The following is a 25023-nucleotide window of genomic DNA, read 5'->3' on the forward strand; positions in this document are numbered from 1 at the left end:
AATACACACTTTTATTTACACTGCTGCAAAGTGCTCAGGAATGTGATTCATATGTTTTGGACCCATTGTTTGGAGAAAAACACAAAAACATGTTTGCCTAACAGTTTACAAAGTGGATTTACAGTCCAGGACACAGTTATATAACCCTGTCAAAACAAGAAGAAACATCTGTCTCACTTTTTCCTTCAATATTGACTGACAGTTAGGTGGAGCCACATTTGAGCGTTAATACCAAACCAAAGAGAGAAAAAAAAGGAAGTTTCACCTTTTGAAAAGAGTCCTCTGCCCAACTTGTGTGTCCCAGAAGCCTCCAGTTCCTGTCTGTGGCATCATAACTTCCTGTGAGCTTCTTTTTAACGTGTTTTGAAAGAGCGACATGAAACAGTCATCTGGTTCTTTCTACAAACTAAACTAAGTGGATGGTCTGTTCCTGTAGTTTAGACATGTTAGCACAGTGGCTCCTAACCTTTGTCATTAAGGACAGTGAGTAAACTGATGACCCCTGACTAAGTGACATACTTTATGGATATTTTCTATATTGAATGCAGTATGGAGCAACAGATAAACTGAACAATAAACGCAATACCTGCAAGAAGTTTGTGTAGAATGAGAAATTATTATTCCTGATATTTAAGAAACGTTTCTCTGTGTGTATTATGTATTATACATTTCTATTTTTAACAGTCATACATACTTAATAGGCTTCTTTTCAAGCCAAATTCAGTGTTTTCTTCTCCCTGCTGCTTTGCCATTGTTCTGTTAGCTCTTGGGTTGTTTTAACTGTGTGTTTTTCTAGTGCAGGATGGTGCTTCTTTAGCAGAGAGTGAAGGCTCTGTGAATATAGCTCATGTTCAGGTCTTCACCGTGCCTTTACCCTGAGAGATTTCCTTATTCAGCTGGAAAATCATATACAAAAACGTATCCATTATGTAATACTCACAGGAAATAATCTGTTTAAAATCCATCCAAATTGTTTATTTTACACAAACTTCCTGCGGTTATTGCGTTCACAGTTTGTGCTAATGTGCAGTTTATCAGTTGTTCTGTACTGTTATTGTTAAGCATTTAATACTATGTGAAATATCCATAAGATATGGAGGAAATCTGCACTTTGCCTCTCATTCTATATACGTTTGCAACCTGTGTGTAGTTAGAGACAGACATACTGTGTTATAGCAGCAGCTGATGTGCAGTCAGTGCCTACAACCAGAAACAATAACCAAAGAAACAACAGAAACAGTTGCTACTATAATAAAATGTAAATGCAACGTCCAAATAAAGACAAATACTTTAAGTTGCAGTCGACTAATTACAAGCACTTACTTTGCTATGTGCCTATATTGTATATTTTGTAGCTTAATGACACTACAGCAGAGACACTATCACTTTAAGAAGTGTCACTGTTTCTCATTCCTATCATCGTTAGTCGTTAGTGATGATACATACCCGATTTCTTGAGTAAATGTTATTCAACATTATTTCCCAGTAACGAACTGTGTGTTTTGACTCATGCCACTCAGGCAGGTTTAAGCTTGTACTTGTGTGTTCTCTAGAACTACATATCTGTCTCTATAGGTGAGATCATGAAGGCTATCCATTCTGATGTTGTTGTTTCAGCATATGAGAGGGATTATTGTGTTTAACAATAATCAACAGTGACAGTCCATTTACAGCTTTCAAAGCTGCCTAAAAAAAGAAGAGTGAGACAACATATTGTTATCTGTGTCTGTTTGCTGTTTGAAGGCTTCCTGTCTGTGTCTGTCGAGGCATGTGATTGCCATGTCATCGTCTGGTCACCCTTTAGATATTTAAAGTCCCTTTTCAGACATGTGTATTTAATATTAGTGTTTTGTTTACTATGGTTTTCCCACATATTCATTTAAAAACAAGTGACCAGTACAGAGCAGTTAGTCTAATGCTAACATTAGCATCAGAGGAAACATTGAAGAGATTCAGCCAGACATGTTTGAGCCTCAGATGAGGAGTGTGTTGTACACTATGCAAACTTTTACTCTACCAATGGTAACTCTGCTCTCTGTACCAACAAGTTCACTCTGCGCTGGAGGTTTCAGGTTTCTTTGTCCCTTAATGTCGAGGTCTGCTCCCCCGCTGATATGTGTTCCCCGTATTAAACAGCGATTGGCTTTGGTATTAGTGACGTACCTAATCTATCTTGGACAGCAGAGGTTTGAATCTCAGATTTTAAGGACATGCGCAGACATATCCCCCTTCAGTAGAGGAATAAGAAACAGTCAGAATAATCAAAGTCAGACATTTTAAGGACATATACATAAGATAAATCCACATTTTTGACTTTAAAATCCACTCAAATTATTCACTTCGACATTCTTCACACAGTCATGTGGCTCATTAGGCTTTTCTTATCTCCATGGATTCTCTCTAACTTTGTTTTTTTGTGTAAGCAAACCCTCCACGCTTCAAAGCAAATTGGAATTTGATTTGTTGTTTTACTTCAAGGATACATTAATTCATGTAAAAATAAACTGTCTTTGGAAACTCTTGACCCACAGTCTGCAGGCTGTATCCTCCACACCAGTGCTTTGAAATCTCGCCCTGACTAAACTCAACTGGTAAATTGGCTTTGACAAGCACTCTGGATTTTGTTGTGCATGGGAGCTGACACAAAGCCAGAGCTGCGTTGGTGAGATACTTTAAGCCCATCGACGCTGAGGGTGAAATTGTGATAATAATGAGTGTGTCTCTTCAGCAAGTCTCCCCCCTCTGCCCTCCTATCAGCAGCACAGGATTCTTTAGTTGTTTGTGCTGCTTCAGTGCTATTTAAAGTTTGCAACCTGCAGTTTTAATTTAGAGCGCACAGTGAATCCTTTGAGAGGTGTTGTTGATGTGAGCGCTGTGGGGCACTGCCATCTGATCTCGCCTCTCTGTTCAACAGAGCTGTAGCTTTCACTAGATGTGGCTCTGTTTCAAAATGTATTGCTTGTATAAATAACCAAAGCTCACCTGTTTGATAAGGGCACTGGCTAATTTTTCCTGTTTGTGTGTGTGTGTGTGTGTGTGTGTGTGTGTGTGTGTGTGTGTGTGTACACAGAGGTGAAAGAGTACGAGCCACCCTTTGGGAATCTGAGGGAACATCCGTGTGTAGAGAGCATGAAGGACAGTGTTCTCCGAGACAGAGGAAGACCTGAGATCCCCAACAGCTGGATCAACCACCCAGTAAGAGGCACCGCACACACACACACACACACACACACACACACACACACACACATCCATGCTGTCTGTGGCAAACTGCTGCTGAATAGCTGCAGACTTTCCATTCTAACTTCATGATCTCATGTGGGCTGAGGTGACTCTATACTCACTCATGATCTCAAAGCCCTTTGAAATGTTTCAAGTTCTGATGCTTGATGTTTAAGATTCAAGTTAAAATCTACTCGGATATGTCCACATTAATGATCTGATATTTTCAAAGACTCTTATTTGTGTATAGTGTTTTACACTTTATACCTGTATGGTATTGTTGGTTTAGGATTTTAGGACAGATTGTTGTGACTTAATTCCAATTATGTGTTTTTGCAACTTTGCTGTAGTTTAGTTTACTGCAGATGTGAATTAGCTGTTGTTAAGTATCTGTATTTTGTGTACTATCTCCTATAAATAAACATACAAACAATAAATAATCCAGTCCTGTTGGACAAACTACAGCATGCATCATGTAACACTTTTTGACCCAACAGATTCAGGATTAAAGAACCAGAGGAACTAAACTCAAGAACAAAACTGGGAACTAAAAGTCCCCACTGTGCATTCACATTTGCATTTTCTGGCAGTAATTAGGCAAATTAGATTGTTGACAAATGAGACACAACTGGCACAATTTTTTCAACAACACAGAGTCATCCTGTTGTTATCTGCCTTCTGCTAGGAAGTGGTGATACGATACAATCTTTGGTTTTTGTTTGATATCTGGTGTCGGCAAAAAATGTTGCACATTTCCGATCCATTGATAGCACGGTTAGCTTGTTTACTACATTACTGTCACTGTCACATAGAAGTCCCATTGAGCCCTGTTCAAACTCTTAAACTCTATGTGGAAACAAGGAACAAATAAGTCAACTTGGAGTCGGGTACAGACCTTGTTCTTTCTGACACAGCAGGACATATTCTAGTCCTTGTCCAAATATTAAAATAGTGTCATTCAGCACTTCCTTATTATTTATTTATTTATTTTAATGAAGCTGTACACAAGCTGAAGCAGCTGCCATGTCTGTGTTCAACCTGTCAGCAATGCTTTTAGACATTTCCCTGTTCCTTTAGGTCATGGCAAGATGAGTACTTAAATAAGGTGTTTTTGGACTGGAGGAACTTTTTCATGTTTCTAAGAACCGCACCACAAGAACTAGGAGCATTTCGAGGGACTTTTTTAGCTCCTATTCAAGAGTAGGTAGTCTCCTAGCACAAGAGGCACCGTGAGTCACCTCAGTGTGAGATAACACAGACAAATAGGCAGACAGTGAATCCAGGCTTTACTGAGCATATATGTGCCGGTGGAAATACAACAGCATTTTGACTCATCAAAGCTAAAGTGGTGTTGCTATACCAACCGCTGGCTGGCTTAAAGTATGTCACTTCAGCATTCCTATTGGTGGTGTGAAGGCAAACAGAATAAACAAGCCCTTGACGGTTTGTAGTTCTCTGGGAGATTCCCAGTTGGGCAGTTCCTCTCGGGGAGTCACCAGAATTGTTCGGTCCAAATGCCTATACACCTGCGCCTGCAGCTTCTGCCTGCAAATATTAATTTCATTATAAATAGTTAATGTGATCAGCGGGAATATTAGCGACTGGGGATCATAACAGATAAGTGGTTATCATTGCAATCTTAAGTTAAGATACACTATGTGTCTCGACAACTTTGTTAGAGCAGCACCTGTTTTCTGTTATAGCAACAGCACCCTGTGGAGCTTTTGACCTTTAGTGGCACTATTGAGTAGGTTTTTATGTCCCTGTTTTGTCTGTCGTAGGCACAAACACGAGGATGCACATACATAGAACAAACAGACCCAGTTATTTAAATTAGTAAAAAAACGCTCCTGTCATGGAGGGGCTTCTGACTACAGTGGCCATTGCGCAAACGCAAACAGCCCTATCTAGGACCAGTGTTTGGTTTACTGTAACATGACGGTGCAACATGGCGATCCCTGTAGATGAGGACCAGCTCCCTTGATAGTTATTTCCAGGTGATTATACACTGAAGAAAACATACTTATTGCATTATATTCCATTTCTGCCAATAGATCCCACTTAATCCTACACACTGGACCTTTAAAGAACTGGCTTTGTAAATGTTTTATGAGGCAGAAATTGCACTCAACACATTTGTTAGACCTCAAGGACTCACAATCTATTTTGGTGTTTACACTAAATGTAAACATAACTTTTGTTTGTTTTCGGGAAAACTCCACAGGGCACCTTTAAGCTTACTCACATACTATTTCAGTTTTGTATTGTCTTCTAATTATTTCCATTTAAACAGATGTAATATAAAAGAAGCATTTTAACTTTCATGCACGGAGGATTTATTGCAGGATTGTTGCGTTTGTCGACATTAGTTTGACAAACTGCTGGTACACAGGCACAGATTGACAAACACACAGATGGAAACACACATGAACATTCGTAGTTTGAGCTTGAGGTGATGATATTCTGTCTCAGTCAGACTCGCCCCAAGTCTGTATTACTGACTGATTATATCTGTGCTCCACTGCTCCCCGTGCAGGGTATCCAGATGGTGTGCGCCTCCATAGACGAGTGCTGGGACCACGACCCGGAGGCCCGTCTGACAGCCCAGTGTGTCGCTGAGCGCTTCGACGACATCGAGTACCTGGACAAGCTGTCAGATCGCTCTGACTCAGAGGAGAAGATCCCTGAGGAAATCTTAATGGTGGATGAGAAGTAGAGCTCAACAGAAACACTGCCCCCATCAGGCTGGCAGAGGAATTACAACCAAGCAGCTGGGAGAGAGAGGAATTCCAGTGGACGAGTTGTTTGCTTTGGGTTCGTCAGAAATGTGTAACAGAGGAGGAAACTGGAAAAGCGTGTAGATGAAACAGAACTGATACCAGAGATGGACTTTGATAAATCAGGACCAGCTGAAAGACTTGATTTTTGTGCTTCTACGTGCTTCAGAAAGCGGATCAAGTCATAAACAAACAGCAAAATTACATTATAAAGCTTTTTTAACCAAATACTATTTGCACTTTATCAGTATCTATGCACACCAAGTGATATATATTCAGTGTCTTTTTGTTCTGACAATACATCAGGTATAGGAAATAAAGGGACAGAACGTATTTAGAGAAGAGGGTTAAGGGAGCAGTGTAATATATTAAGACAGTTAATGACACTAATATTCCCTTTACAGTTATTCGACTGCAAACATTTTCCTAGGTGGCCTTGGATATATATATATATATATATATATATATATATATATATATATATATATATATGTATATATATATATGTCTGTGCGACTGGATTCAAAGTGCAAGCATAATTTCTCATGGCGTGAAATGGAAATCACCTACAGCCGGGAAATAGAAAAGCCATCCAAGGCGGTAATCTGCAGGGGAAGCTGATATCATATCTCAGAGACTATGAATTGTAAAATAAAGACAGCAAATTCAGCCTGAAAGGGAAAAAGGGAACAGATATATACTGTGTGTGTGCAAGTGTGTGTGTATGTGTGTGTGTGTGTTTGTATGCATGTATTCCTCAGAGGACTCTAGAGAATAACGGAATAGAGATATGTATAAAGGACTCTAAACAGGAAGTTCCAGCCCGCTGCCTACAGTATGCATATGCTATAAAAGCTGAACTTCTTCTTTGTACACATTTTATCACAGCAAAGGGAATTCTGATCCAGCACTCAGAGAAGATCTATATCAAAGTTGTTTTTGTATAAAAGTGTAAAGCCATAATTAAAAGTGTTACAGGTCTCAGTGTTTCGATTCTGGTGTTTTTATCGCTATCACATTGCTTCATTCTTTGACCTTGGGTGCCACTTATTGTTCCTCTAAGGATGTCATGTGAGCTGATTGGCAGTTACTGTTGATTTCATATTGTGGACCACTTTCATATAAACCTTTTTCAGCTCCACCCTGACCACTTAGCCTAACAGTTAGAACAAAAAGAGGCACAATACTATTCAGTATCCTCCTATACCTGAAGCGACATTATGTAATATTTGGTACTTCTAACATTGAATCAGATGTCGCAAATCCTCTTGATTCTACTGAGAATCAACAGGTCTTTGCAGCTTTTAGCTCATAGTTTTGATTCACCAGACCTCGTGGTTAAGTGCCTCCAGCTCTCACAGATCCCCCCCATATGTCTACTGAACACATGTTTTTGTTTCCATTTTCCCAGGTTAAAGTTAAGGATCTAAGACTTTTTTTCTGCACACAGAAGACTTATTTCTCTCAAATGATTGGCACAAATGTATTAAAATCCATGTTCTAAAATAATCTATCCACCTGGCAGGTGTGGCATATCAAGATGCTGAATAATCAGTCACTGTAAAATGTGCAGTTTTATCTTGATAAAGACATTTGTTTGTTATTTAGGGTTTCCCAGGATTAGCACTACAGATACGCATCCTTGGTCACAGACACCCCAAAGAATCAGTTGCACCAGGTTGTTGATTGTGACCTCTGGAACGTTGGCCCACTCCTCAATGGCTGTGTGAAAATGCTCAATATCAGCAGGAATTAGTCTGACACGCCAATCCAAAGCATCGCAAACATGCTCAATGGGTGACATGTCTGGCAAGTATGCAGACCTTGAAGAACTAGGATGTTTTCAGCTTCCAGGAACTGTGTACAGATCCTTACACTATGGAGGCTGACCATTATTATGCTGAGGTCATGGCAGTGAATAAATGGCGGTATATTGGATGTCATCACAGTATCTGTGTGCATTCATACTGCCATCAATAAAATGCGCTTGTGTTCCTTGTTCGTAGCTTACGTCAGCCCATACCATAACCCCGCCACCACCCTCTCGCCCACACAACACCATACACACCATCTGTTACCTGCCCAGTACAGTGTAAACTAGAATTCATCTGTGACACTACTGAGGAAGAGCAGTTGCCCACTCAAGTTGGTCAAGATGACGAACTGCCAAGAAAGCTTATGATACGGAAAGGGGAGCCAAAAACTCACAGCTCACAACAACATCTGTGGCATTGTGTTGTTTGATCAAACTGACCAAACAGACCTCATATTGTGACCAGCCCAATGCACATCTGCCCTTGTTGCAGCGGTGGGAGTTGGAATTCAGCCTTCGTTCTTTGCTGCATGTCTTCCTTGCTCTCTCTCTCCCATCCTTCCTGTCATGCTTCCCTGTCCTGTCAAATATAGGCAAAAAAAGCGCCCCCATTTTGTTTGATGGGGTCAATAATGGAGGGGTCCCCTCAGATTATGTGAGGTCATATGCCTACAAAGTTGCGTGGTGATCAGTGAAACCCTTGAGATGTTCTACACCTTTATGTGATGAGCCACACCCTCCGCAATATTCATTGCCTTATAGAAGCTCAGTTTTAGTAAGTTTTCCGACTTTTGCCAAGAGGGAACTTTAGATATTGGTCCCTAGATTATGTTCACCGAGTTTCATGCAGATCGGTCAAACTTCCTAGGAAGATATAGATTTTAAGTGTTTTCAAAAAATTCAAAATGGCGGAAAATCTGTATCACCGGAAGTTATGGGTTCTTGAGGCAAATTTGTTCCTCATGTGGAGAGGCGTCTCTGTGCATAGTTTCATGTCTCTACGACATACGGGGCATGAGATATGCCCATTCAAAGTTTGCAATTTCAATCAGTTGCTATAGCGCCCCCCTTTGGCCAATTGATGTAATATTGCTTCATTCGCATCCTCCCATGACCCTCTACCACTGTGCCAAATTTCTTTTTTTTCTTTCTTTTTTCATCACACATTCTTAGATGACAGTGGAAGAAAAGTTTCATATCTTTCATATACTTTAATAAAAGTACTAATACGACATTGTAAACGTGTAAGTAAAAGTCCAGTATTCTAAGCTAAAACACCAGTGATTATTTGGCTTGATTTTTGTCCTCTCTGATGGAGAATTTCTTTTGCAAGCACAATGTGATAAGGTACAAAAGTACACATTTTAATACAGCATATACACTGAGAATATGCTTTTAGTATGGAGCGATATAATCTAATTTATCACAGGAGAGCTCAGCTCCTGCAGGATGACAAGCTCACTAAAATCATGATGGTGATAGCCCATCAGTTGCTCTCAGGCTGGAACAGGGAGTTTATGTTCCAGTCCTGGCACACTGTGACACAAACTTAAATCATATCAGTGCGAGTCATGCCCATATGCATCATCCTGGCTTGTTAACCTGCACATTCCATCATGCATGCTATACACACAATATGTTTTGCATGCTTATGTTGACTCACATTCATACATTCATGTACTGAAAACTATTTTTATCCTGCTTTAAATCCTGCGTCACATGCTTCAGATTTAGGTCGTTATTCATTTATGACAAATATCTCACACATCTTGCTGTTGATTGACAGACAGTGCTTCGTGTTTGTACTTTGAGAGAGTGTGTGTGTTTGTGCTGGATGAGCTTCAGGTGAGAGGTTCAGCAGGTCCACTCAGTGTTTTGGCATGGAGAGTTGTCTGCAGTGTATGATGCCGGCAGACCTTTCATCCTGAGCCCACAGCTGACTCAGACTGGAATATGCGTCTGACTGTGGCTCTCTGCCTACCTGTCTGTGCCTCTATTTGCCTTTGCCTCTGCCCGTCTGTCTGTGTCTTGCAGGCAGCTGCTTTTAATTCAGCCACTGGCTCCCAGAAGCTGTTTTCCAATGATGTTGAAAAAGGCCCCACCGGGCAAAAACTGACTTTTGGAACTTAGCTATAAATCAGTGCTTATATTGGGAAGAGTATTGGCTTGTATGTATGTGTATGTGGTCATGTCAGCATGTCTGTTCCATGCGATTAGCTCTCATCTGTCCAGCCATGTGCTATGTGATAATGTCTCCCTCCGACAGTCATTCTGTTAGATCAAAACTGCCTTTCTGTCATTCAAAGCACATTAAAGGGGCAGTCCGACCCCAAACCAAAAATACACATGTTTCCTCTTACCTGTAGTGCTATTTATCAGTCTATATTGTTTTGGTGTGAGTTGTCAAGTGTTGGAGATATCTGCTGTACAGATGTCTGCCTTCTCTTGAATATAATGGAACTAGATGGCGCTCGGCTTGTGGTGCTCAAAGCGCAAAAATATACATTTGAAAAACTCAAACAGCAATGTCTCTTTTTAGAAATCGCGACCTGGTTATTCAAGATAATCCACAGACCTTACTGAGAGCAGTTTCATGTAGGAACTATTTTCTTTCTCCAAAACTACACCCACTAGTCGTATCATCATGCAGATGTAAGAGAGCATCTACGTACCGTAAATGCACTGTTGTATTTGTTATGCAACTGGAGAATTTTGTCGTGTTATATTTTGTCCCACGATGTCATTGGTAGTGTTACAATCATTGCCACAGAGAAAGTAGTTTTCAGTCCACAACAACTCCTGCATTCTGTCCACAGAAGCAGCCGTCTGTCAGCAGCAACTCCTGCAGAGCTGAGAAGACAGCAGCCAGTCAAACTGCCGTCGCCAGGCTGACTGACAGCAGACATTTACTGAACCAAAATATTCTTTATGTCAGCGCCACAGGAAGAAATTAACAGTATTTTTAGTTAGTGAGGGGAATCTGCCATCACAAAGCAACTGGTGAAGATGTAGATATGGTTAATAATTTAAAAATATATATACAGTGGCATATTTGTGTGATTTAAACAGCTGTCTGTGCAGATTAGGCTTCACTGAATATGGCATAAATAGAATCGGACAATAAGAAACTGCAGGAGGTTTCTGGTTACCATGGAGACCATTTAAAACCTTTCGCTGAAGAATAAATTGAAAATGACGCTTGACTGTTTAATTTCTGTCGGGCAACACTTATCACACGTGTCAAGCACCCTACCATAAGTCAGACTTAACTGGGTCATGATTTCTCCAAAGAGACATTGCTGTTGGGTTTTTCAAAAAAAAATTTTGGGCACTTTCCACAAGCCGAGTGCCATCCAGTTTCATTATACTCAAGAGAAGGCAGACATCTGTACAGCAGATATCTCCAACAATCAACAACTCACACCAAAATAATCTAGATTGTTAAAGAGCACTACAGGTAAGAGGAAAAATATGTATTTCTGTTTTTGGGGTGAACTAACTCCAGCTGCAGTTGTAAAGCATCCCCACTGAAAATGCATGAACTGTTCAGGACAGTGCAGGACAGTGATTTATCAGCTACAGTGGGCTGAGTTGTCGTCTCATAGGGAGGATTTCCGCTGCCCTTCCTACAGTTTACATGCTCTATTTACATAAACTATGCCACAGGCACTGTTGGTGTGGGCTGCACCACGGATAAATTGGACACTGCCGCGGGATATACATGCTGACGATGAATGATTTATAATTTTACATTATAAATGGATTACCACAGGGATGTCAGAAGTAACAAAAGTAACATTTCTCTTCATTTTTCACAATCAAATAATGTGATGCCAGTTTTCCTGCAGCGGTTCTCAGAAGGCAGATACTGTACATATTTTCAAAAAAAGCAAATGCCTCTAAATGACTGACACAACATTTGTAAGTGTCGGTAAAAGAATATCTTCTTTCATTGGCAAATTTTTAGGGTTTTAGGGTGTCATATTGGCAGAGATTGAATATACGTGTTTTCTATACTGTATAATCACCTGAAATTAAGAATTGTCAGGTTTTTTTAGTTTAGAATAAGCTGTTTATATCTATCTGCCATGTTGTAGCCCAGAATACACAAACCAAACACTGGCTCTAGATAGGGACATTCACATTTTCACATCAGCCACCATAGTTAGAAACCCCTTCCGTGAAAGGCAACGTTGTAAAAACATGGACTTTTAACACGAAACTGCTTTATTCAGTGTTTTTAACCGGTTTAAATCACCAGGTCTGTTTGTTTTGGAGTGGAAGAGACCTCTGCAAATGATCATCTCCCAGTAAAAACCTCCCGAACAACTGGGTCTTAAGATATCAGAGAAGAAAGGTGAGCACACATTAGCACTTGCTGAGATAGCAGTCCGTCTTTGACATGCCGAACAGCATCTGAGAAACACTGATTTGTAACATAAAACTGCTTTCTTTGGTGTTTTTCAGGTTTAAGTCACCTGGTCGCTTTGTTTTGGAGAGGAAGAGACCTCTGCGGATATTTCCGCTCAAGGTAAAAACCTTCTCAACATCTGGATTAGAAAAAGCAATGTGAGCATGCAAGGAGTTATCAGAGAAAAAAGGTATGCACACATTTGCAGGTGCAGGGCAAGCAGCCCATCTGTGGCGTGCCAAACAGCATCGGAGAAACACTGATTTGTAACGTAATAGTGCTTTATTCAGTGTTTTTACTGGTTTTAATCACGTGGTCCATTTGTTTTGGAGAACAAGAGACCTGTGTGGATAATTCAGCTCCTGGCAAAACCTCCTGAACACTAAAGGAATACTCGCCAGGAGAAGTTTTGCCTGGTTGCAGTCTGCAATACTCAGTACTAGATGCCACTAAATCCCCCTAAATCTTCCTTAGTGCTCCTTTAAATGAGCGTTTACCTTTCCATTGCAGAAACCACAGAGCACACATCCCCTGGAAAAGGTCTACACAGTCAGGTGCAGTTTGGTTAACAGTGTGGGACAAGTGTAAAGCAATTAAACAGGAATCATGCAGCACATAGAGTCAGTCAACAATAATCCTGTTATGTTTAATCCTGTTATGCCGTTTTTTTTTTATTGCCGTACCTTGCAAAGGAATTCACCCAATTTCAGATTGAGCAATTGAGGTCATAATAAGGAGAACAAATAAATTGCATTGTATGTTTGCTTTTTTAAAGTTAATATCCTCAGTCAGTTGGTGCAAATCCTCTCCTGTCTGTGAAACCATCCCAGTTTGTGTTTTAATTAAGGCATCATGGGAGCTTGTGCACACTTATTTACTCCATCGCCTGCAACACCACAGCGGAGTTTTCTCTGAGAGTGTCTGCATTTTGTTTTTTACCCAGTAGAGGGCGTAGTGGTTCTACTGGATGCTGCATACAAAGACATCATTTGTGCCTCCCAGAGCCAACTGGGTGCTGGAGTGCAGGATCCGGTGAGCTAACGTTTGTGCTTTGAGGGCAAAAAATGGAAGCAGTGCACTGTGAAAATGAAGAGGCTGAGCTTCAAGATGTGACAGGTCTTTCCATTACTAAGAGTCATACTCAGAGGCGCTAACCAGTCACCAAACACTGGAGTCATTTTGTATCTTGGTGGGACCTAATTACATTTAAACCAGTGCTGTTGGCGGGCATAACTTCACAAATTTTTCTCCATGTGATTGCCTCACTCTGTTGAGTCTGCCTCTCTCTTCATTTCTCACAGCACTTTCCATCACTCGCCTGTCACAATGCATCACAGGGTATAAGCTCAAGACTCCAGTGTGCAGTCCTCCATGAGCACTGGTTGAACCCCCCCCATACATACGGCATCATATGTGTTCTTGTCAGCAGCTCAATCATTATACTTCTTAACCCGATTAACCCGTTGAGTGGGAGGCGACAGCCAGGCAGGGGTGTTTGGCCAAGAACAGCTCGTCGTTACTTACACGTATACAAAGAGGCAAACGCTCACACAACCCTGAGGTGGTCTTAATAATCCAGAAGGAGATACTCTCCTGCCAAACTCACTTATCATTCCCACATGCCGGTTGCCATGGCAACACCTCATACATCAATCAAAGTTGCTGAGGAGTGCGTTGGTTGGAGAGAGCTATAAACAATATTTCTGAGCTTCCAGTAAGGAGATGACAAGGAAGACTAATCGCTCCGATATCACCTCCTGTCTCAGCTCCACGTCCGGTCAGTGTCAGAGGTCATTTCCCTCACTGTCCCAGTCGCTTACAGATGTGTGTTGTATTCCAAACAGGAGAGACTGGAGTTGGGTGGCACACAGCTATTTTGTGGTCCTTTAGACAGATCACAGAGATAAAAAAAAAAGTAGTACATAAGCAACACTTTTTTAGTGAGGGTAACATCTCAGCTCTATAGTATCGAAAGTTATAAAGTTGTCTGTTGACTGACTGTGTTACGATACTGTTTCATATAGGGATATTGGAAAAGGTGATAGACAAAGGAATTGGCTACATTATGATATAAGTTTTGAAAGTCTGTGATGAGTGATGGCAGCTGGCTTACATAATTTCATCACAAAGTTGGGTCAAGTGTGAGCAGAGTTGGTTGGCACATGGTCCAACCTATTGTAAACTCCGGAGTTGTAACTTGAGAGCTTAAAACTATTTTGAAATTTTAAAAACAACATTAATATTGTTAGCTGATAATATTTTTGAATGGTCAGTGGCAAAAATAATTAGACATGCCTACTGATAAATCGCTTAAAGGAAATGGCCACTTTAGAATGAAAATACAGACAGTACTTACTGACCTTCATGCCGACAAGAAGTCCAGTGTAGTTTTTTAATCCACAAAACTTGTTCGGAGTATCGGAGGATAACAGCTAGCCGGAATAACAGCTGGCAACTTGCGCGAGACTCGTGAACTAGCACCACCACTAGCCATGAGCTAGTCTCGCCCGAGTTGCCATGTAAACACTGACCACAGTGAGAAATGATGCTATAAAAGTGGAGTAAATTACATCTTTTCAAGTCAATTTTGCATGCCACAGCTTCAGGGCACAAATATTTTTGAAATTGGTGCTTCACGATCAGAGGTAACAGAGGATAGGGCTGTGGCATTTGCTCAAGAGGTAGAAAACCTACAACTACCAGAATGCACTGCACCGAAATTGACCAGTAAATGGCCCAGCTGGTGGGTGAAGTCATAGACATATATACATAGACACCGCATCGACTGCCTGAGCGCGTCCTCGCCGGCCGCCATCTTGGATGGGTCTCGCTTCACCTCCACAGTGCATTCACTTCTACTGAGAAAGGAGCTGTATGCACAAGTAAAATAGAATAACTCACTGAATTTTCAACTGATTTTCACGCGGTTTGGTTTGTTACAAACGGCACACATGTAGTTATGATACAGTATGCTTTTGTACATTAAAAATGTGGGATTTCATGCTTTAATACTTTCTGCAGATAGCAACAGCATGTTATTTAGGTCACAACACAGTTATTTTATTCACCTCAACCCCAGAGTGGGATGGATGGATGTATACATACATACATACATACATATGTATATATATATATATATATATATATATATATATATATATCCATCCCACTCTGGGGTTGAGGTGAATAAAATAACTGTGTTGTGACCTAAATAGCATGCTGTTGCTATCTGCAGTATTAAAGCATGAAATCCCGTATTTTTAATGTACGAAAACATCCTGTATCATAACTACATGTGTGCCATTTGTAACAAACCAAACCGCGTGAAAATCAATTGAAAATTCAGTGAGTTATTCTATTTTACTTGTGCATACAGCTCCTTCCTCAATAGAAGTGAATGCACTGTGGAGGCGAAACGAGACCCATCCAAGATGGCGGCTGGCGAGGACGTCAGCTTCAATAGGCAGCGGCAGTCAATGTGGCGTCTATGTATATATATGTCTATGGGTGAAGTAATGCTAGCTTGGATTTCTGCCCAGGAAACAATATGGCGGCCAGCTAGTAACAAACAATCTCAAATTACAGCTAAACGGTAGCATGATATATGTTTCTGAAAACATCTGAGGGGAGAAATAGGCACACAGTAACAGAATCTTGGTTTATATTTGATCAGCGCTGCTTAGTTTTACTGTTTGGTCTCACTTTTTTGTCAGCTTTTGTTTTTCCAATACAGGAAACAGTATGGCACCTACTTCCTGATTATAAATTCTCATATTACAGCTAAACAGTACACTAAATTATGCTTCTTAAGATATTTTCTGTGAGAAATAGGCAACACCGTAACAGAAACTTTGTTTATATTTAATCAGCACGGCCTAGTTTTACCATTTGATCCGAGTTTGGACTGAGTTTGAGAGGTGGCGTAGTCTCTCTCTCGATTCGCTGTTTGTGTCAGTCTTGGCGGGCGTAATACAGTGTGTCTCAAATCGCATACTTCTGTACTTAACATAATATTTTGAGTGCACAAGTGCGCTAAGTGAGTGCATTGTATGGAAAATACAGTGTACTACTGGCGCACTTAAAATGGCCCAGAAGTGAAGTGTGGAATGATGGACACTTCTCACCCTCAGTCGCCATCTTTGTGACGTAGCAGAAGCTATTGTCATCATGAATCATCTAATTTTAGAAAACATTTGTGTACATTAAGACATTTATTTATATGTGAGACCTTAAGTTTTAATTTGCTGCTGGTTAGAATATTCTATCATAAATTATGCCAGAGAAATACGTAAAAGAATAGTCAACCCCAGCCTCCCCTACTCGTATGATTTGGATGTCCATTTGACATATTACAAAGCAGCACTCTGGGTGTGCAGCTTTGCTATTGGCAGCAATAGTCTCAGCAGCAGGAGTCACGTTCTCCAAGAAACTTTTAAGGCCCCAAGCCACAATTGCATGCAGCAATTGTCCGGGGGATGATGCGCCTGTTAAGATAAGAGCAGCAGGCAGCCCAGGCCTAGAGACGGAGAGATGAGACTGCTGGTGAATTAGGAGCCATTACCCCTGCTGTCCTCTTAGACATTTTTGTCCGATTGCAGTGGACTCGATGGTTCCGATATTACTTTATTTTCCTTATGCCTGAGTGAGCCATTGTATCATTATATTCTCAGCTTGTGAGCCACTACAAAAAAAAACTATCAAGGACAAACACAGCTGTGTCACAAATGGCAGCATGTTTGATGTGAAGGTGTTTGTCTTGGGAGGATACATTCAGAGAGTTGTTTGCTTACATTTAGCAAGACCAGCGCTTGGCAGTTTTATTACGGTTTCCCCCTTCCAACAACAAGCGGGAATGATTTGATCATTTGAGCCAACAAGGGCAATGCCATTCCACTTAATTCCCCACATCAATCATCGCCTCGTTGCACGCAGGGTGTGATGATGATTTGGGACTAATTTGGCGCAGTATATCCTTTAATCTGTGTTCCATATTAATTTGTCTATTTAAAAATAATTTACTGATGGCTGTCCTGTTCCAGTTAATGTTCATGAGAGACTGCGGCGAGCCTGATGTGATGATGTTAATCTTTACTACTGCAGCATTGTTACGCTAAAACCTCTTTAGACTTTATAGACAGCTCATTATTAACTAATGTACAGAATGTTTTCCTCAAAGGTCAACCAAAGTTGATGTAAGACGTACAATAAAAATGCATTTCACCCATTTTCAGCACCAAATGTTACATGTGGGATTAATCATAATGTGAAAATGACAAAATAGTGACAATGATAATGTACATGAGCCAGATCCAGGGCTTTGGTAATGTGCATGGCTTCACTGACTTGTAGTGAACTACATTTTGCAGTAGCTTGCGTGTAGTTCATCTACATTCATATCAGCATATTGATTCAAGTAGTTAAACTGCTTTTTTGTGTAGTTAACTATTGCAAGTACAGATAATTTTTGACCATAAAAGGAAAGGACTTGACTTTATATTTACATATTGCCATTGCCTCTCCAGCCCCACACCCTCCTGACAGCTTGCAGGCGTGCCCAAGCAATGCATTCGTCAGGCAGCCACCACCACACACTTGATCTTTCACCTTTGTGCAGTGTATTTGCAGAAGGGCTGGTGTTGCTCAGTGCTCACATAGCCACAGCTTCATCATGGATGAACGTCTCGAATCTCAGCCTGCAGCCTGAAAAAGAATCACAGTGTGCTCACTTAAGCAAATACATGACGCTGACTACTTCCACTGACAAAACATGTGAGCTAAGCAAGCCAAGAGTAAATACACTCTCTCCTGCAAAGATCACAATCACAAATCTGAAAACTCATAAAGGCGAGCGCTAGCCAGCTTAGAGAAGTTTAAATTAGCCACGTTGTAATGTTCGATACAGGATGGACTTTGTATCCAAAACTGAAACTGACATTCCTGCACTTTCCCATGTAAAGAGGTGTATTTTATTTTTTTGGTTAATGTATGACCTGTGAACAAGTTGGCACGTGTTGCAATAAACAAATTTTCTGTTGGCATGTGACTTATTTGTATTATCATACCACATGCTGTCAATTTGATTATTTTTTTTTACGAGATCATTGAACTTCTTTTTCTAATTACCTTCAGTTATCCAAGCTAGATTTCTCCTTATAGGGTAGCTTTGTTGTAGTTCAACTTCACCTGTGATGTAATTGGTAGCTTGCTTTCAAAGTAGCCTTCCCAGCACACTTAGTGGGATAAAACCATCCTTATTGTTATGATTTACACCTGTGATTTTCTAGCTTTGAATCTTGTTCCTTAAAGGGACAGATTAATATTTTGGGAAATATGCTAATTTACTCTCTTGCTAAGAGTGACCTAAGCAGCGGGCTCCTGCGCAGGTCAAAGCACCCTACCTGGGGAGATCTCTTCGTGTGAGGTGACCGTGCTAACCCCTGCTAACCACCGTGCCGCCTCTGGCACTATACCTTTAATTGAATGTACAGAGACCCAACAAATCCCCCTACAGTGGTTTATCAAATATCTAACAAATTAGTGCCCCAGGAATGATGTTACATACTCAACATAAAGTTATGTAGGTTAGGTTTAGGCAAGTAAACTTACTTTGGTCGGGGTTAAAAGAAGGAACATGGCATCTTCAGGGTCTCACATGGTTCAGAACACCGGCCTCCTGGGGGAAAGTCCTGTGTTGTTTGACCCCTCCACCGCCCCAACCTGCCTCGTTACAAGATTTTTGCTTTTTATACCATTTCCTTCTTTACATACTTCAGAGTACTGGTTGAGAAATTGCTGTCTTCCCAATTACGTTGGATTTACACGAATTATTGGCTCATGATTATGTTGGTTATATACAAATACTAGTGCATTACTTTTCATAGATATGCGTATGAACAGTGCAAAGAACAGCCTGTAATAGTAGTATGTAAATAGTAAATATAATAATAATAATAGAATATGTCAAATAAAAATAACAGTGGCAGTGGGCATTTAGCAGGGCCACGGTAGCAGGTGCAACCATGCCCCATGATGCAGGTGCAACCAAGATACAGTACAACAAATACCAGTCAAACCTCTGCTTTACCACACTAACCTGTATGTGTTGACTAACAACATTGTCTCATGATACAATCATTAAAAAAGAAAAAGCAAAGGTTGGTGTGTTTAAGATTTTTACATGTGTGCACTGTGTCCTTCTGGCGGAGGCACGATCATCGATGACATCACCAGCACTAAGCAGCTGACACAGGGCTGGCAGTCTCTGTCCCTCCCTCCCTGTCTCCCTTTTTTCCCATCTTGCATCCTTCCCCTCCCTCCCTCCTCCACCTCATTCCATCTCCCCCATATTCATTGGCGATCCCTGCTAAGTTTAACTTTATTTTGGAGGCGTGAATTGTGTTCTGTCAGATGACCGATCGAGGGCAACCAGGAGGAGAATCGATTGGACACGGGGCTGAGCACAGAGATGCATAGTCCTGACCAAGGGGCCACTTGATATTGAACCACCTTTACAGAGTGCTCTCTGGTTAGAAAATAAACCAGAGTTGGCCTTTAATTTAATGTATTTGTTTGCACATTATAGAAAAGGGCATTAAAACAAACAAAAAAGGACAAGTCTCAATTTGGTCTGTATGTGGAGCAAAAGCTTCACAGATTCCTAAAGTCTGTGGTGATGAATTCAAGATGAGAGTGAGGCGTGTGCAGTTGGAAGCTGTTTTGGAATTCAGTCCAAATATCCACAATTTGTGAGAAACAACACAGTCATCCTTATAAATGCACGATCTCTGCATGAACTTTCAAGGATTTTCTTTTTTTTTTTTTTTTTGGATGCTACCGCCGTAATTTTGCCTCAGAGGCTTCAAGGCTGTCATTGTAGCAATATCACATAAATCTGTTGTCTTCTGAATTGAGACAGCCCGTGTTGGCTACTCAGAAAAGTGAAAGAGGGGTCATTTGTCAAGCTGAGGCAGCTGGGAAATTGGGAGGCGTACTTCAATTTTCAACACGTGAGTCATATTTTGCCTCTCCTGCGGGGATAATGTCAGACCAAGTTCAACTGTTTTCTACGCACTACATTTCTCATATCTGAATGGCAAGCTCCCTCCAAAGACATCACGCAGAGGCTGTTCGAACCATACCAAAGCCGGGGAAATGTTGATAAGGCGGCTGTTATTCTGAAGAGGTAGAAATGCATGCCAACTTTTCAGAATCTGACATTCTGCCTGCAGACAGTTGATATCTCTGTTGAGCTCAGGTTAGTACCACCCTCCTCCTTATTTCAGCCCCCCCCCCCCCCAACCTCTCTCGCTCCATCAATTGAAACTTTCTTACAAACTTTTTATGCAGCATGCCAATAGGATTTGAAGCATCACTGCCGGCACTTTCAGCTGTGTCGACAGGTCAGAATCAATCTTGATGAATGTGGTGAACTGTGGATGTTTACAGCCAATTTTCTATGCTGATATGTTTTTGAGAGTTGTTTTCAGACAAAAGTTTTCTATCTTTATTTATGGCCGGCTTTATGCGCTCAGATGCAAGATGATTCTTTTTTTATATCCCATAATTGCATAATTATTGTATAATTTCATGCCATAATTATTGTGATTAAAAGCCTGATTAAAAATCTGAACGATAGATTCTGTGACTGTGTTATTACTTGAAATTATGATTTCAGGGGAAGGTAAAGATGCAAGGATCTGACTTTTTCTTTCAGAAACAATGATACACTCTCATTCATTCCTTATTTAAACTGGCAAAAGTTAAAGCTTCCATTGACAACATTATCACATTGATTGCTTTGTTCCCTTCTCGGAGACATGGAAGATGAAAGTATTTTTGTAATCAAATGAGAAATGAAAAGAAATTTTCAATCGAAACTGTCATTGTCTCTGCAGCTCACGGTCTCTTAGGGAGAAATAACTTTTCATGTGCTTTGGAAAATGACAGATGAATGCAATGAATGCAATCCTGAGGCAGATGCAGCCTTATAAATTGAGCAAAAGCTCTCTGATCTCCGGGATGATAGATCACGCCATATTCTCTTTCAAAATATAGAAACTTATCATGCTGCTTCATAGTCTATCACAACAAGCAATTTTCTTTAAAGACACAGTCTGAGCTTGAATGTGCATGGTGCATATGAATAGCTAAGTAGTGCAGGGCTATAGATAATCAGTGGATCACCCATGACATTATCAAGATTAACAGCCCTGTCATAGAAGGTGAAACCCACAGCTGATCCCATGCCAGCACACCTTCCATCAAATTCAACACTAACATGTTGTGCAGTTGCAGAGTATCATCCACATGTGTTGCCTGGGTCTGAGTGGGTCATGTTCACATTAACTGCCGCTCCGTGCCCCATTGACTGCTGGAGAAATGAGGCATGCTCAGTGTGAAATGGTGTGTCACTGATGAGACCACACAGGTAACCCTGTGCACCCGGTGAAAGACCCCTCATCATCAACTAGAAGTTAACTCAGGTCATGCCTCATGTTCTGATTTCATTCTCTGACTCATCAAGATGTCATTACACTCTGTTGTCATAGAAACCTCTAATGCATAGTTTTCTAAATTAAATAAGGAATTGTTTTCAGGACACGTGGAACTTGACCTTGATAATTATGATGATGCTGTACAGCTATTCCAGCAGACTGTCTGTTGGCTACAGGTAAATAAATAGTTCATAACAGTTGGACACCACACCTCATTGGGATGCTAAGCGGTTTTATCTAAGTGCTCTCATTTCTGTTAATGATTGTGGTGCAGATCGGTGTGCGCAGTGGCGATCCCCAGGCGCCGGCTAATCATTCTGTTAAACTGGATCACACAGGCGGACTCTATGGAGTCTTTAAAGCTTGCTGTGTTCACAATGAGCATCCATGCTTTTTGAATATACAGAATGGATCCCCCCTCTGTTGGGTTCCACATGTAAATGATGCACAAGGTAATTAGAGGGGAGCAATGGAAATTAAAGTGAAAGACAATAAGAAGTTGAGATCGAAAAAGAAAACTGGTTTGGAAGACAGGAAGCTGGTGGATTTAAGACTTTACATACAGATGCATCCACCTAAAGATTTGCGGTTCCTCCATCATGGGGCCCAAGCAGATCCGTGGCAGATCCCTGCTGAGACTTTGCCTGGTCCTTGGCTGGTCCTTGGCATGCCCTGTCAGGAAACCAGTAGCTGGGAGTTGACTCGGAACTGGCTGGCAGCAGAAAGGCCTTCTGTTGGGATGGGAAATTCTAAGTGGCTGCATTTGTAAGTGTGTGAATGTGTTTGTATCTGTGTGTTATCCCTGGATAGATTGGCAATCAATGCAGTGTTTTCCTGCCTTCCACCCATATCATGCAACCCCCCGTTAATAACCCTCAATAGGAAAAAGTGGGTATCGATAAAACATAGATCTACAATTCTAATTTGTTTTTTTTTCCTCCCTCCACTGAGGTACAGTATGTTGCAAGGATGTCAGGATCCGGGAACATGATGTGCCCGCTCCTCAGACATACCTCACACTGCAGTGTGTGCCTTATAAACAAATTACAACATCAGATTTTGTCCCGCTGTGCACGTACCACCTGCATTATATGGGAGGCTCTCTTTAAAAGTATACAGCAAGTCTGCTTTCATCAGACATCAGAGGCAGCATATTCAAGGAGGATCCTTTGCTTTGTCCCTTGTGCTTACATAACACCATACACAAGTGACTGAAAGATTTGAGATTATTAAACACTGAGACAAATGACTAAAGCCAGCCAACACTGCACCTAGATGATGGCTGTTTGTAGCTTCCAGGAGTCACCGGTTGCACCATGTTGTATGACATCAGTTTCGGCAGAAAGTGTGAGAAATGGGCACAGTGATTCTAATCTTCTTGACCAGTTGTGACACCTCTTTCTCTCTCTCCCTTGCGCTTTCTAGCTCTCTCACACATGCAGTCAAAACAGAGCGAGATGACAGAGGTGCAAAGAGTGTTTCATGCCAGGCATCTTAAGCTTTTTTGCACGATTGGCCTTTGGCAAAGTAAAGAAGTGTAGACACCTAAGAATGCCAAGCATAAACTCGGCGAGTCTGTAAAGTTCTAGGGAGGAAAAAAAAACCCAGAGAAGAAAGACAAAGCAAACACAAACATTCAAGTCTGCCTCTGGAGACGTAGGAAAGCAAAGCTGCCCTGCCTGGCAACAGCACTCATTTTGGCTGGCTTTCATCTAGGCCTGGCCTTTTGACAATAGATGCGATTGAAGCAATCTTCACAGCCTGCATTTCTATTTGTCTCAAAGGTCATTCATTCAGAATGTGGAGGTAGAGGGGAAAGGGTGAAGGGGTAGGGCGCTCATCACGGCATAAGCAGGCCTTGATGAATGATCGAGGAGCTGTGTGCATATGTGTGTGTGCACGCTACATAAAGATGTATTCATCGGTATGCATGCTCATATGTGTGTGGGATTACATGTGTTTGCATGCATTGTATCTTTACACACTCGGTTGCCTGTGTGTATGTTGTGTGTGGGTGAATTCTGCTTGGCACTGGCTTTCAGCTGCAGCATATGCCTATAATAGTGTCTGTGATACCAGGCTTTGGTCTATGTGAGCTCTTCATGAACTCAAAACTCGTCGCCACTTCTGCCACTCCATCTACTCTCCATGATGACCCCCATCAATTTCCATAATCGTCCTTTTACTCCCCTTTATTATCGGCCTTCCATCTTCCCCGTCTCTCCGACGCTGTATTTTCATCTCCCTCTTATCTCCTCCCCGTCTCTCCAGAAGATAGCCTCAATGCACAGCTGTGCTAAGCCGGCTCAAACTTCAGTCCAGTTCTTCTACATGAATATTTCATTTGCATTTTTTAAAATCATGATCTTATGGGTGACAGGAGAGCTGTAAACACTGCTGATGCAAAGTAAGGATGGGGATTTAGGGCAATTAGCAAAGTTTTCAAACCAGCAAATGGGCCATTCTCAAATCAAAGGTACTAAAAGTGGACATAATTAACAACTTATTTTACATTGTTAACAGAAAAACATGCATTCCCTTTAAAACCCAGACTCTCTGATAAGTAGTTATTGCCTCAGTGTGCAGCGTCTGTTTAAATATTCAAACATAACTTACCCAAAGCAATGGTTATTGAAATCAGGTGCAATACATAAACACAATAAATTCACACTTTGAATTAATGGATAATGTTTTGGAGGTCAGTGATTAAATTACATTGCTGCTTGTTTAGAAACAGGCTTTTTTTGATTATACAATGCTCCAAGGGTAACCTCAGGATAAGATGAAACACTGTGCAGCAGGATCGGCTCATACAAAGCAGCTTTATATGCAACAAATGTTAGGGGAGATGAGAAAAGATTTTTTTGTCCACTCTGACTCCAGAACAAAGTTGTTTCTATCTATAATATTACACAGAAGAGGACTGCTGGACTATTGTTTTGCTTCCTTTGGGACTGAATCACATCTCAGATAAATCAATAACACTTCCTGCCTCTGTCTCATTGTTATATGAAACAGTGCAAGCACAAAATGAATGTATACTATCAATCAAAAACTTGAGCATTTATTTGAAATGTTAAAAAAAGAAAAAAGGTGTCTCATTCCAATATAGGCTCTCAAGGCTTCAGGGGAAGTTGTGAAAGTACATCCTGAGTTTAAGAGAATGATGAATGCTGTGTTCTTGTCTTTGCTGGGGGACATAATAATGATGAGACACATCAATCTTTATTACCTCTCCACCACCCAGTCCAGAACATCCAAGGGCAACAGAAATATTGCACTCACAGAGAACATTTATCTTCACAC

General features: G+C 41.0%; 1 protein-coding gene across 1 annotated transcript in view; it reads left to right on the forward strand.

Annotated features, from left to right (window-relative positions):
• The window catches only part of tgfbr2a (transforming growth factor beta receptor 2a), a 31708-nt gene extending 24728 nt beyond the window's left edge, over nucleotides 1–6980 (forward strand). The window contains exons 6-7 of the mRNA XM_033638043.2: nucleotides 3071–3195; nucleotides 5759–6980. Coding sequence (XP_033493934.1) covers nucleotides 3071–3195; nucleotides 5759–5938 — 305 coding nt within the window. The 3' untranslated portion in view covers nucleotides 5939–6980. The remainder of the gene's footprint in view (nucleotides 1–3070; nucleotides 3196–5758) is intronic.
• The last annotated feature ends 18043 nt before the right edge of the window (nucleotides 6981–25023 follow it).

The sequence above is a fragment of the Epinephelus lanceolatus genome, chromosome 16 (assembly GCF_041903045.1).
Source record: "Epinephelus lanceolatus isolate andai-2023 chromosome 16, ASM4190304v1, whole genome shotgun sequence".
Lineage (NCBI taxonomy): Eukaryota > Metazoa > Chordata > Actinopteri > Perciformes > Serranidae > Epinephelus > Epinephelus lanceolatus.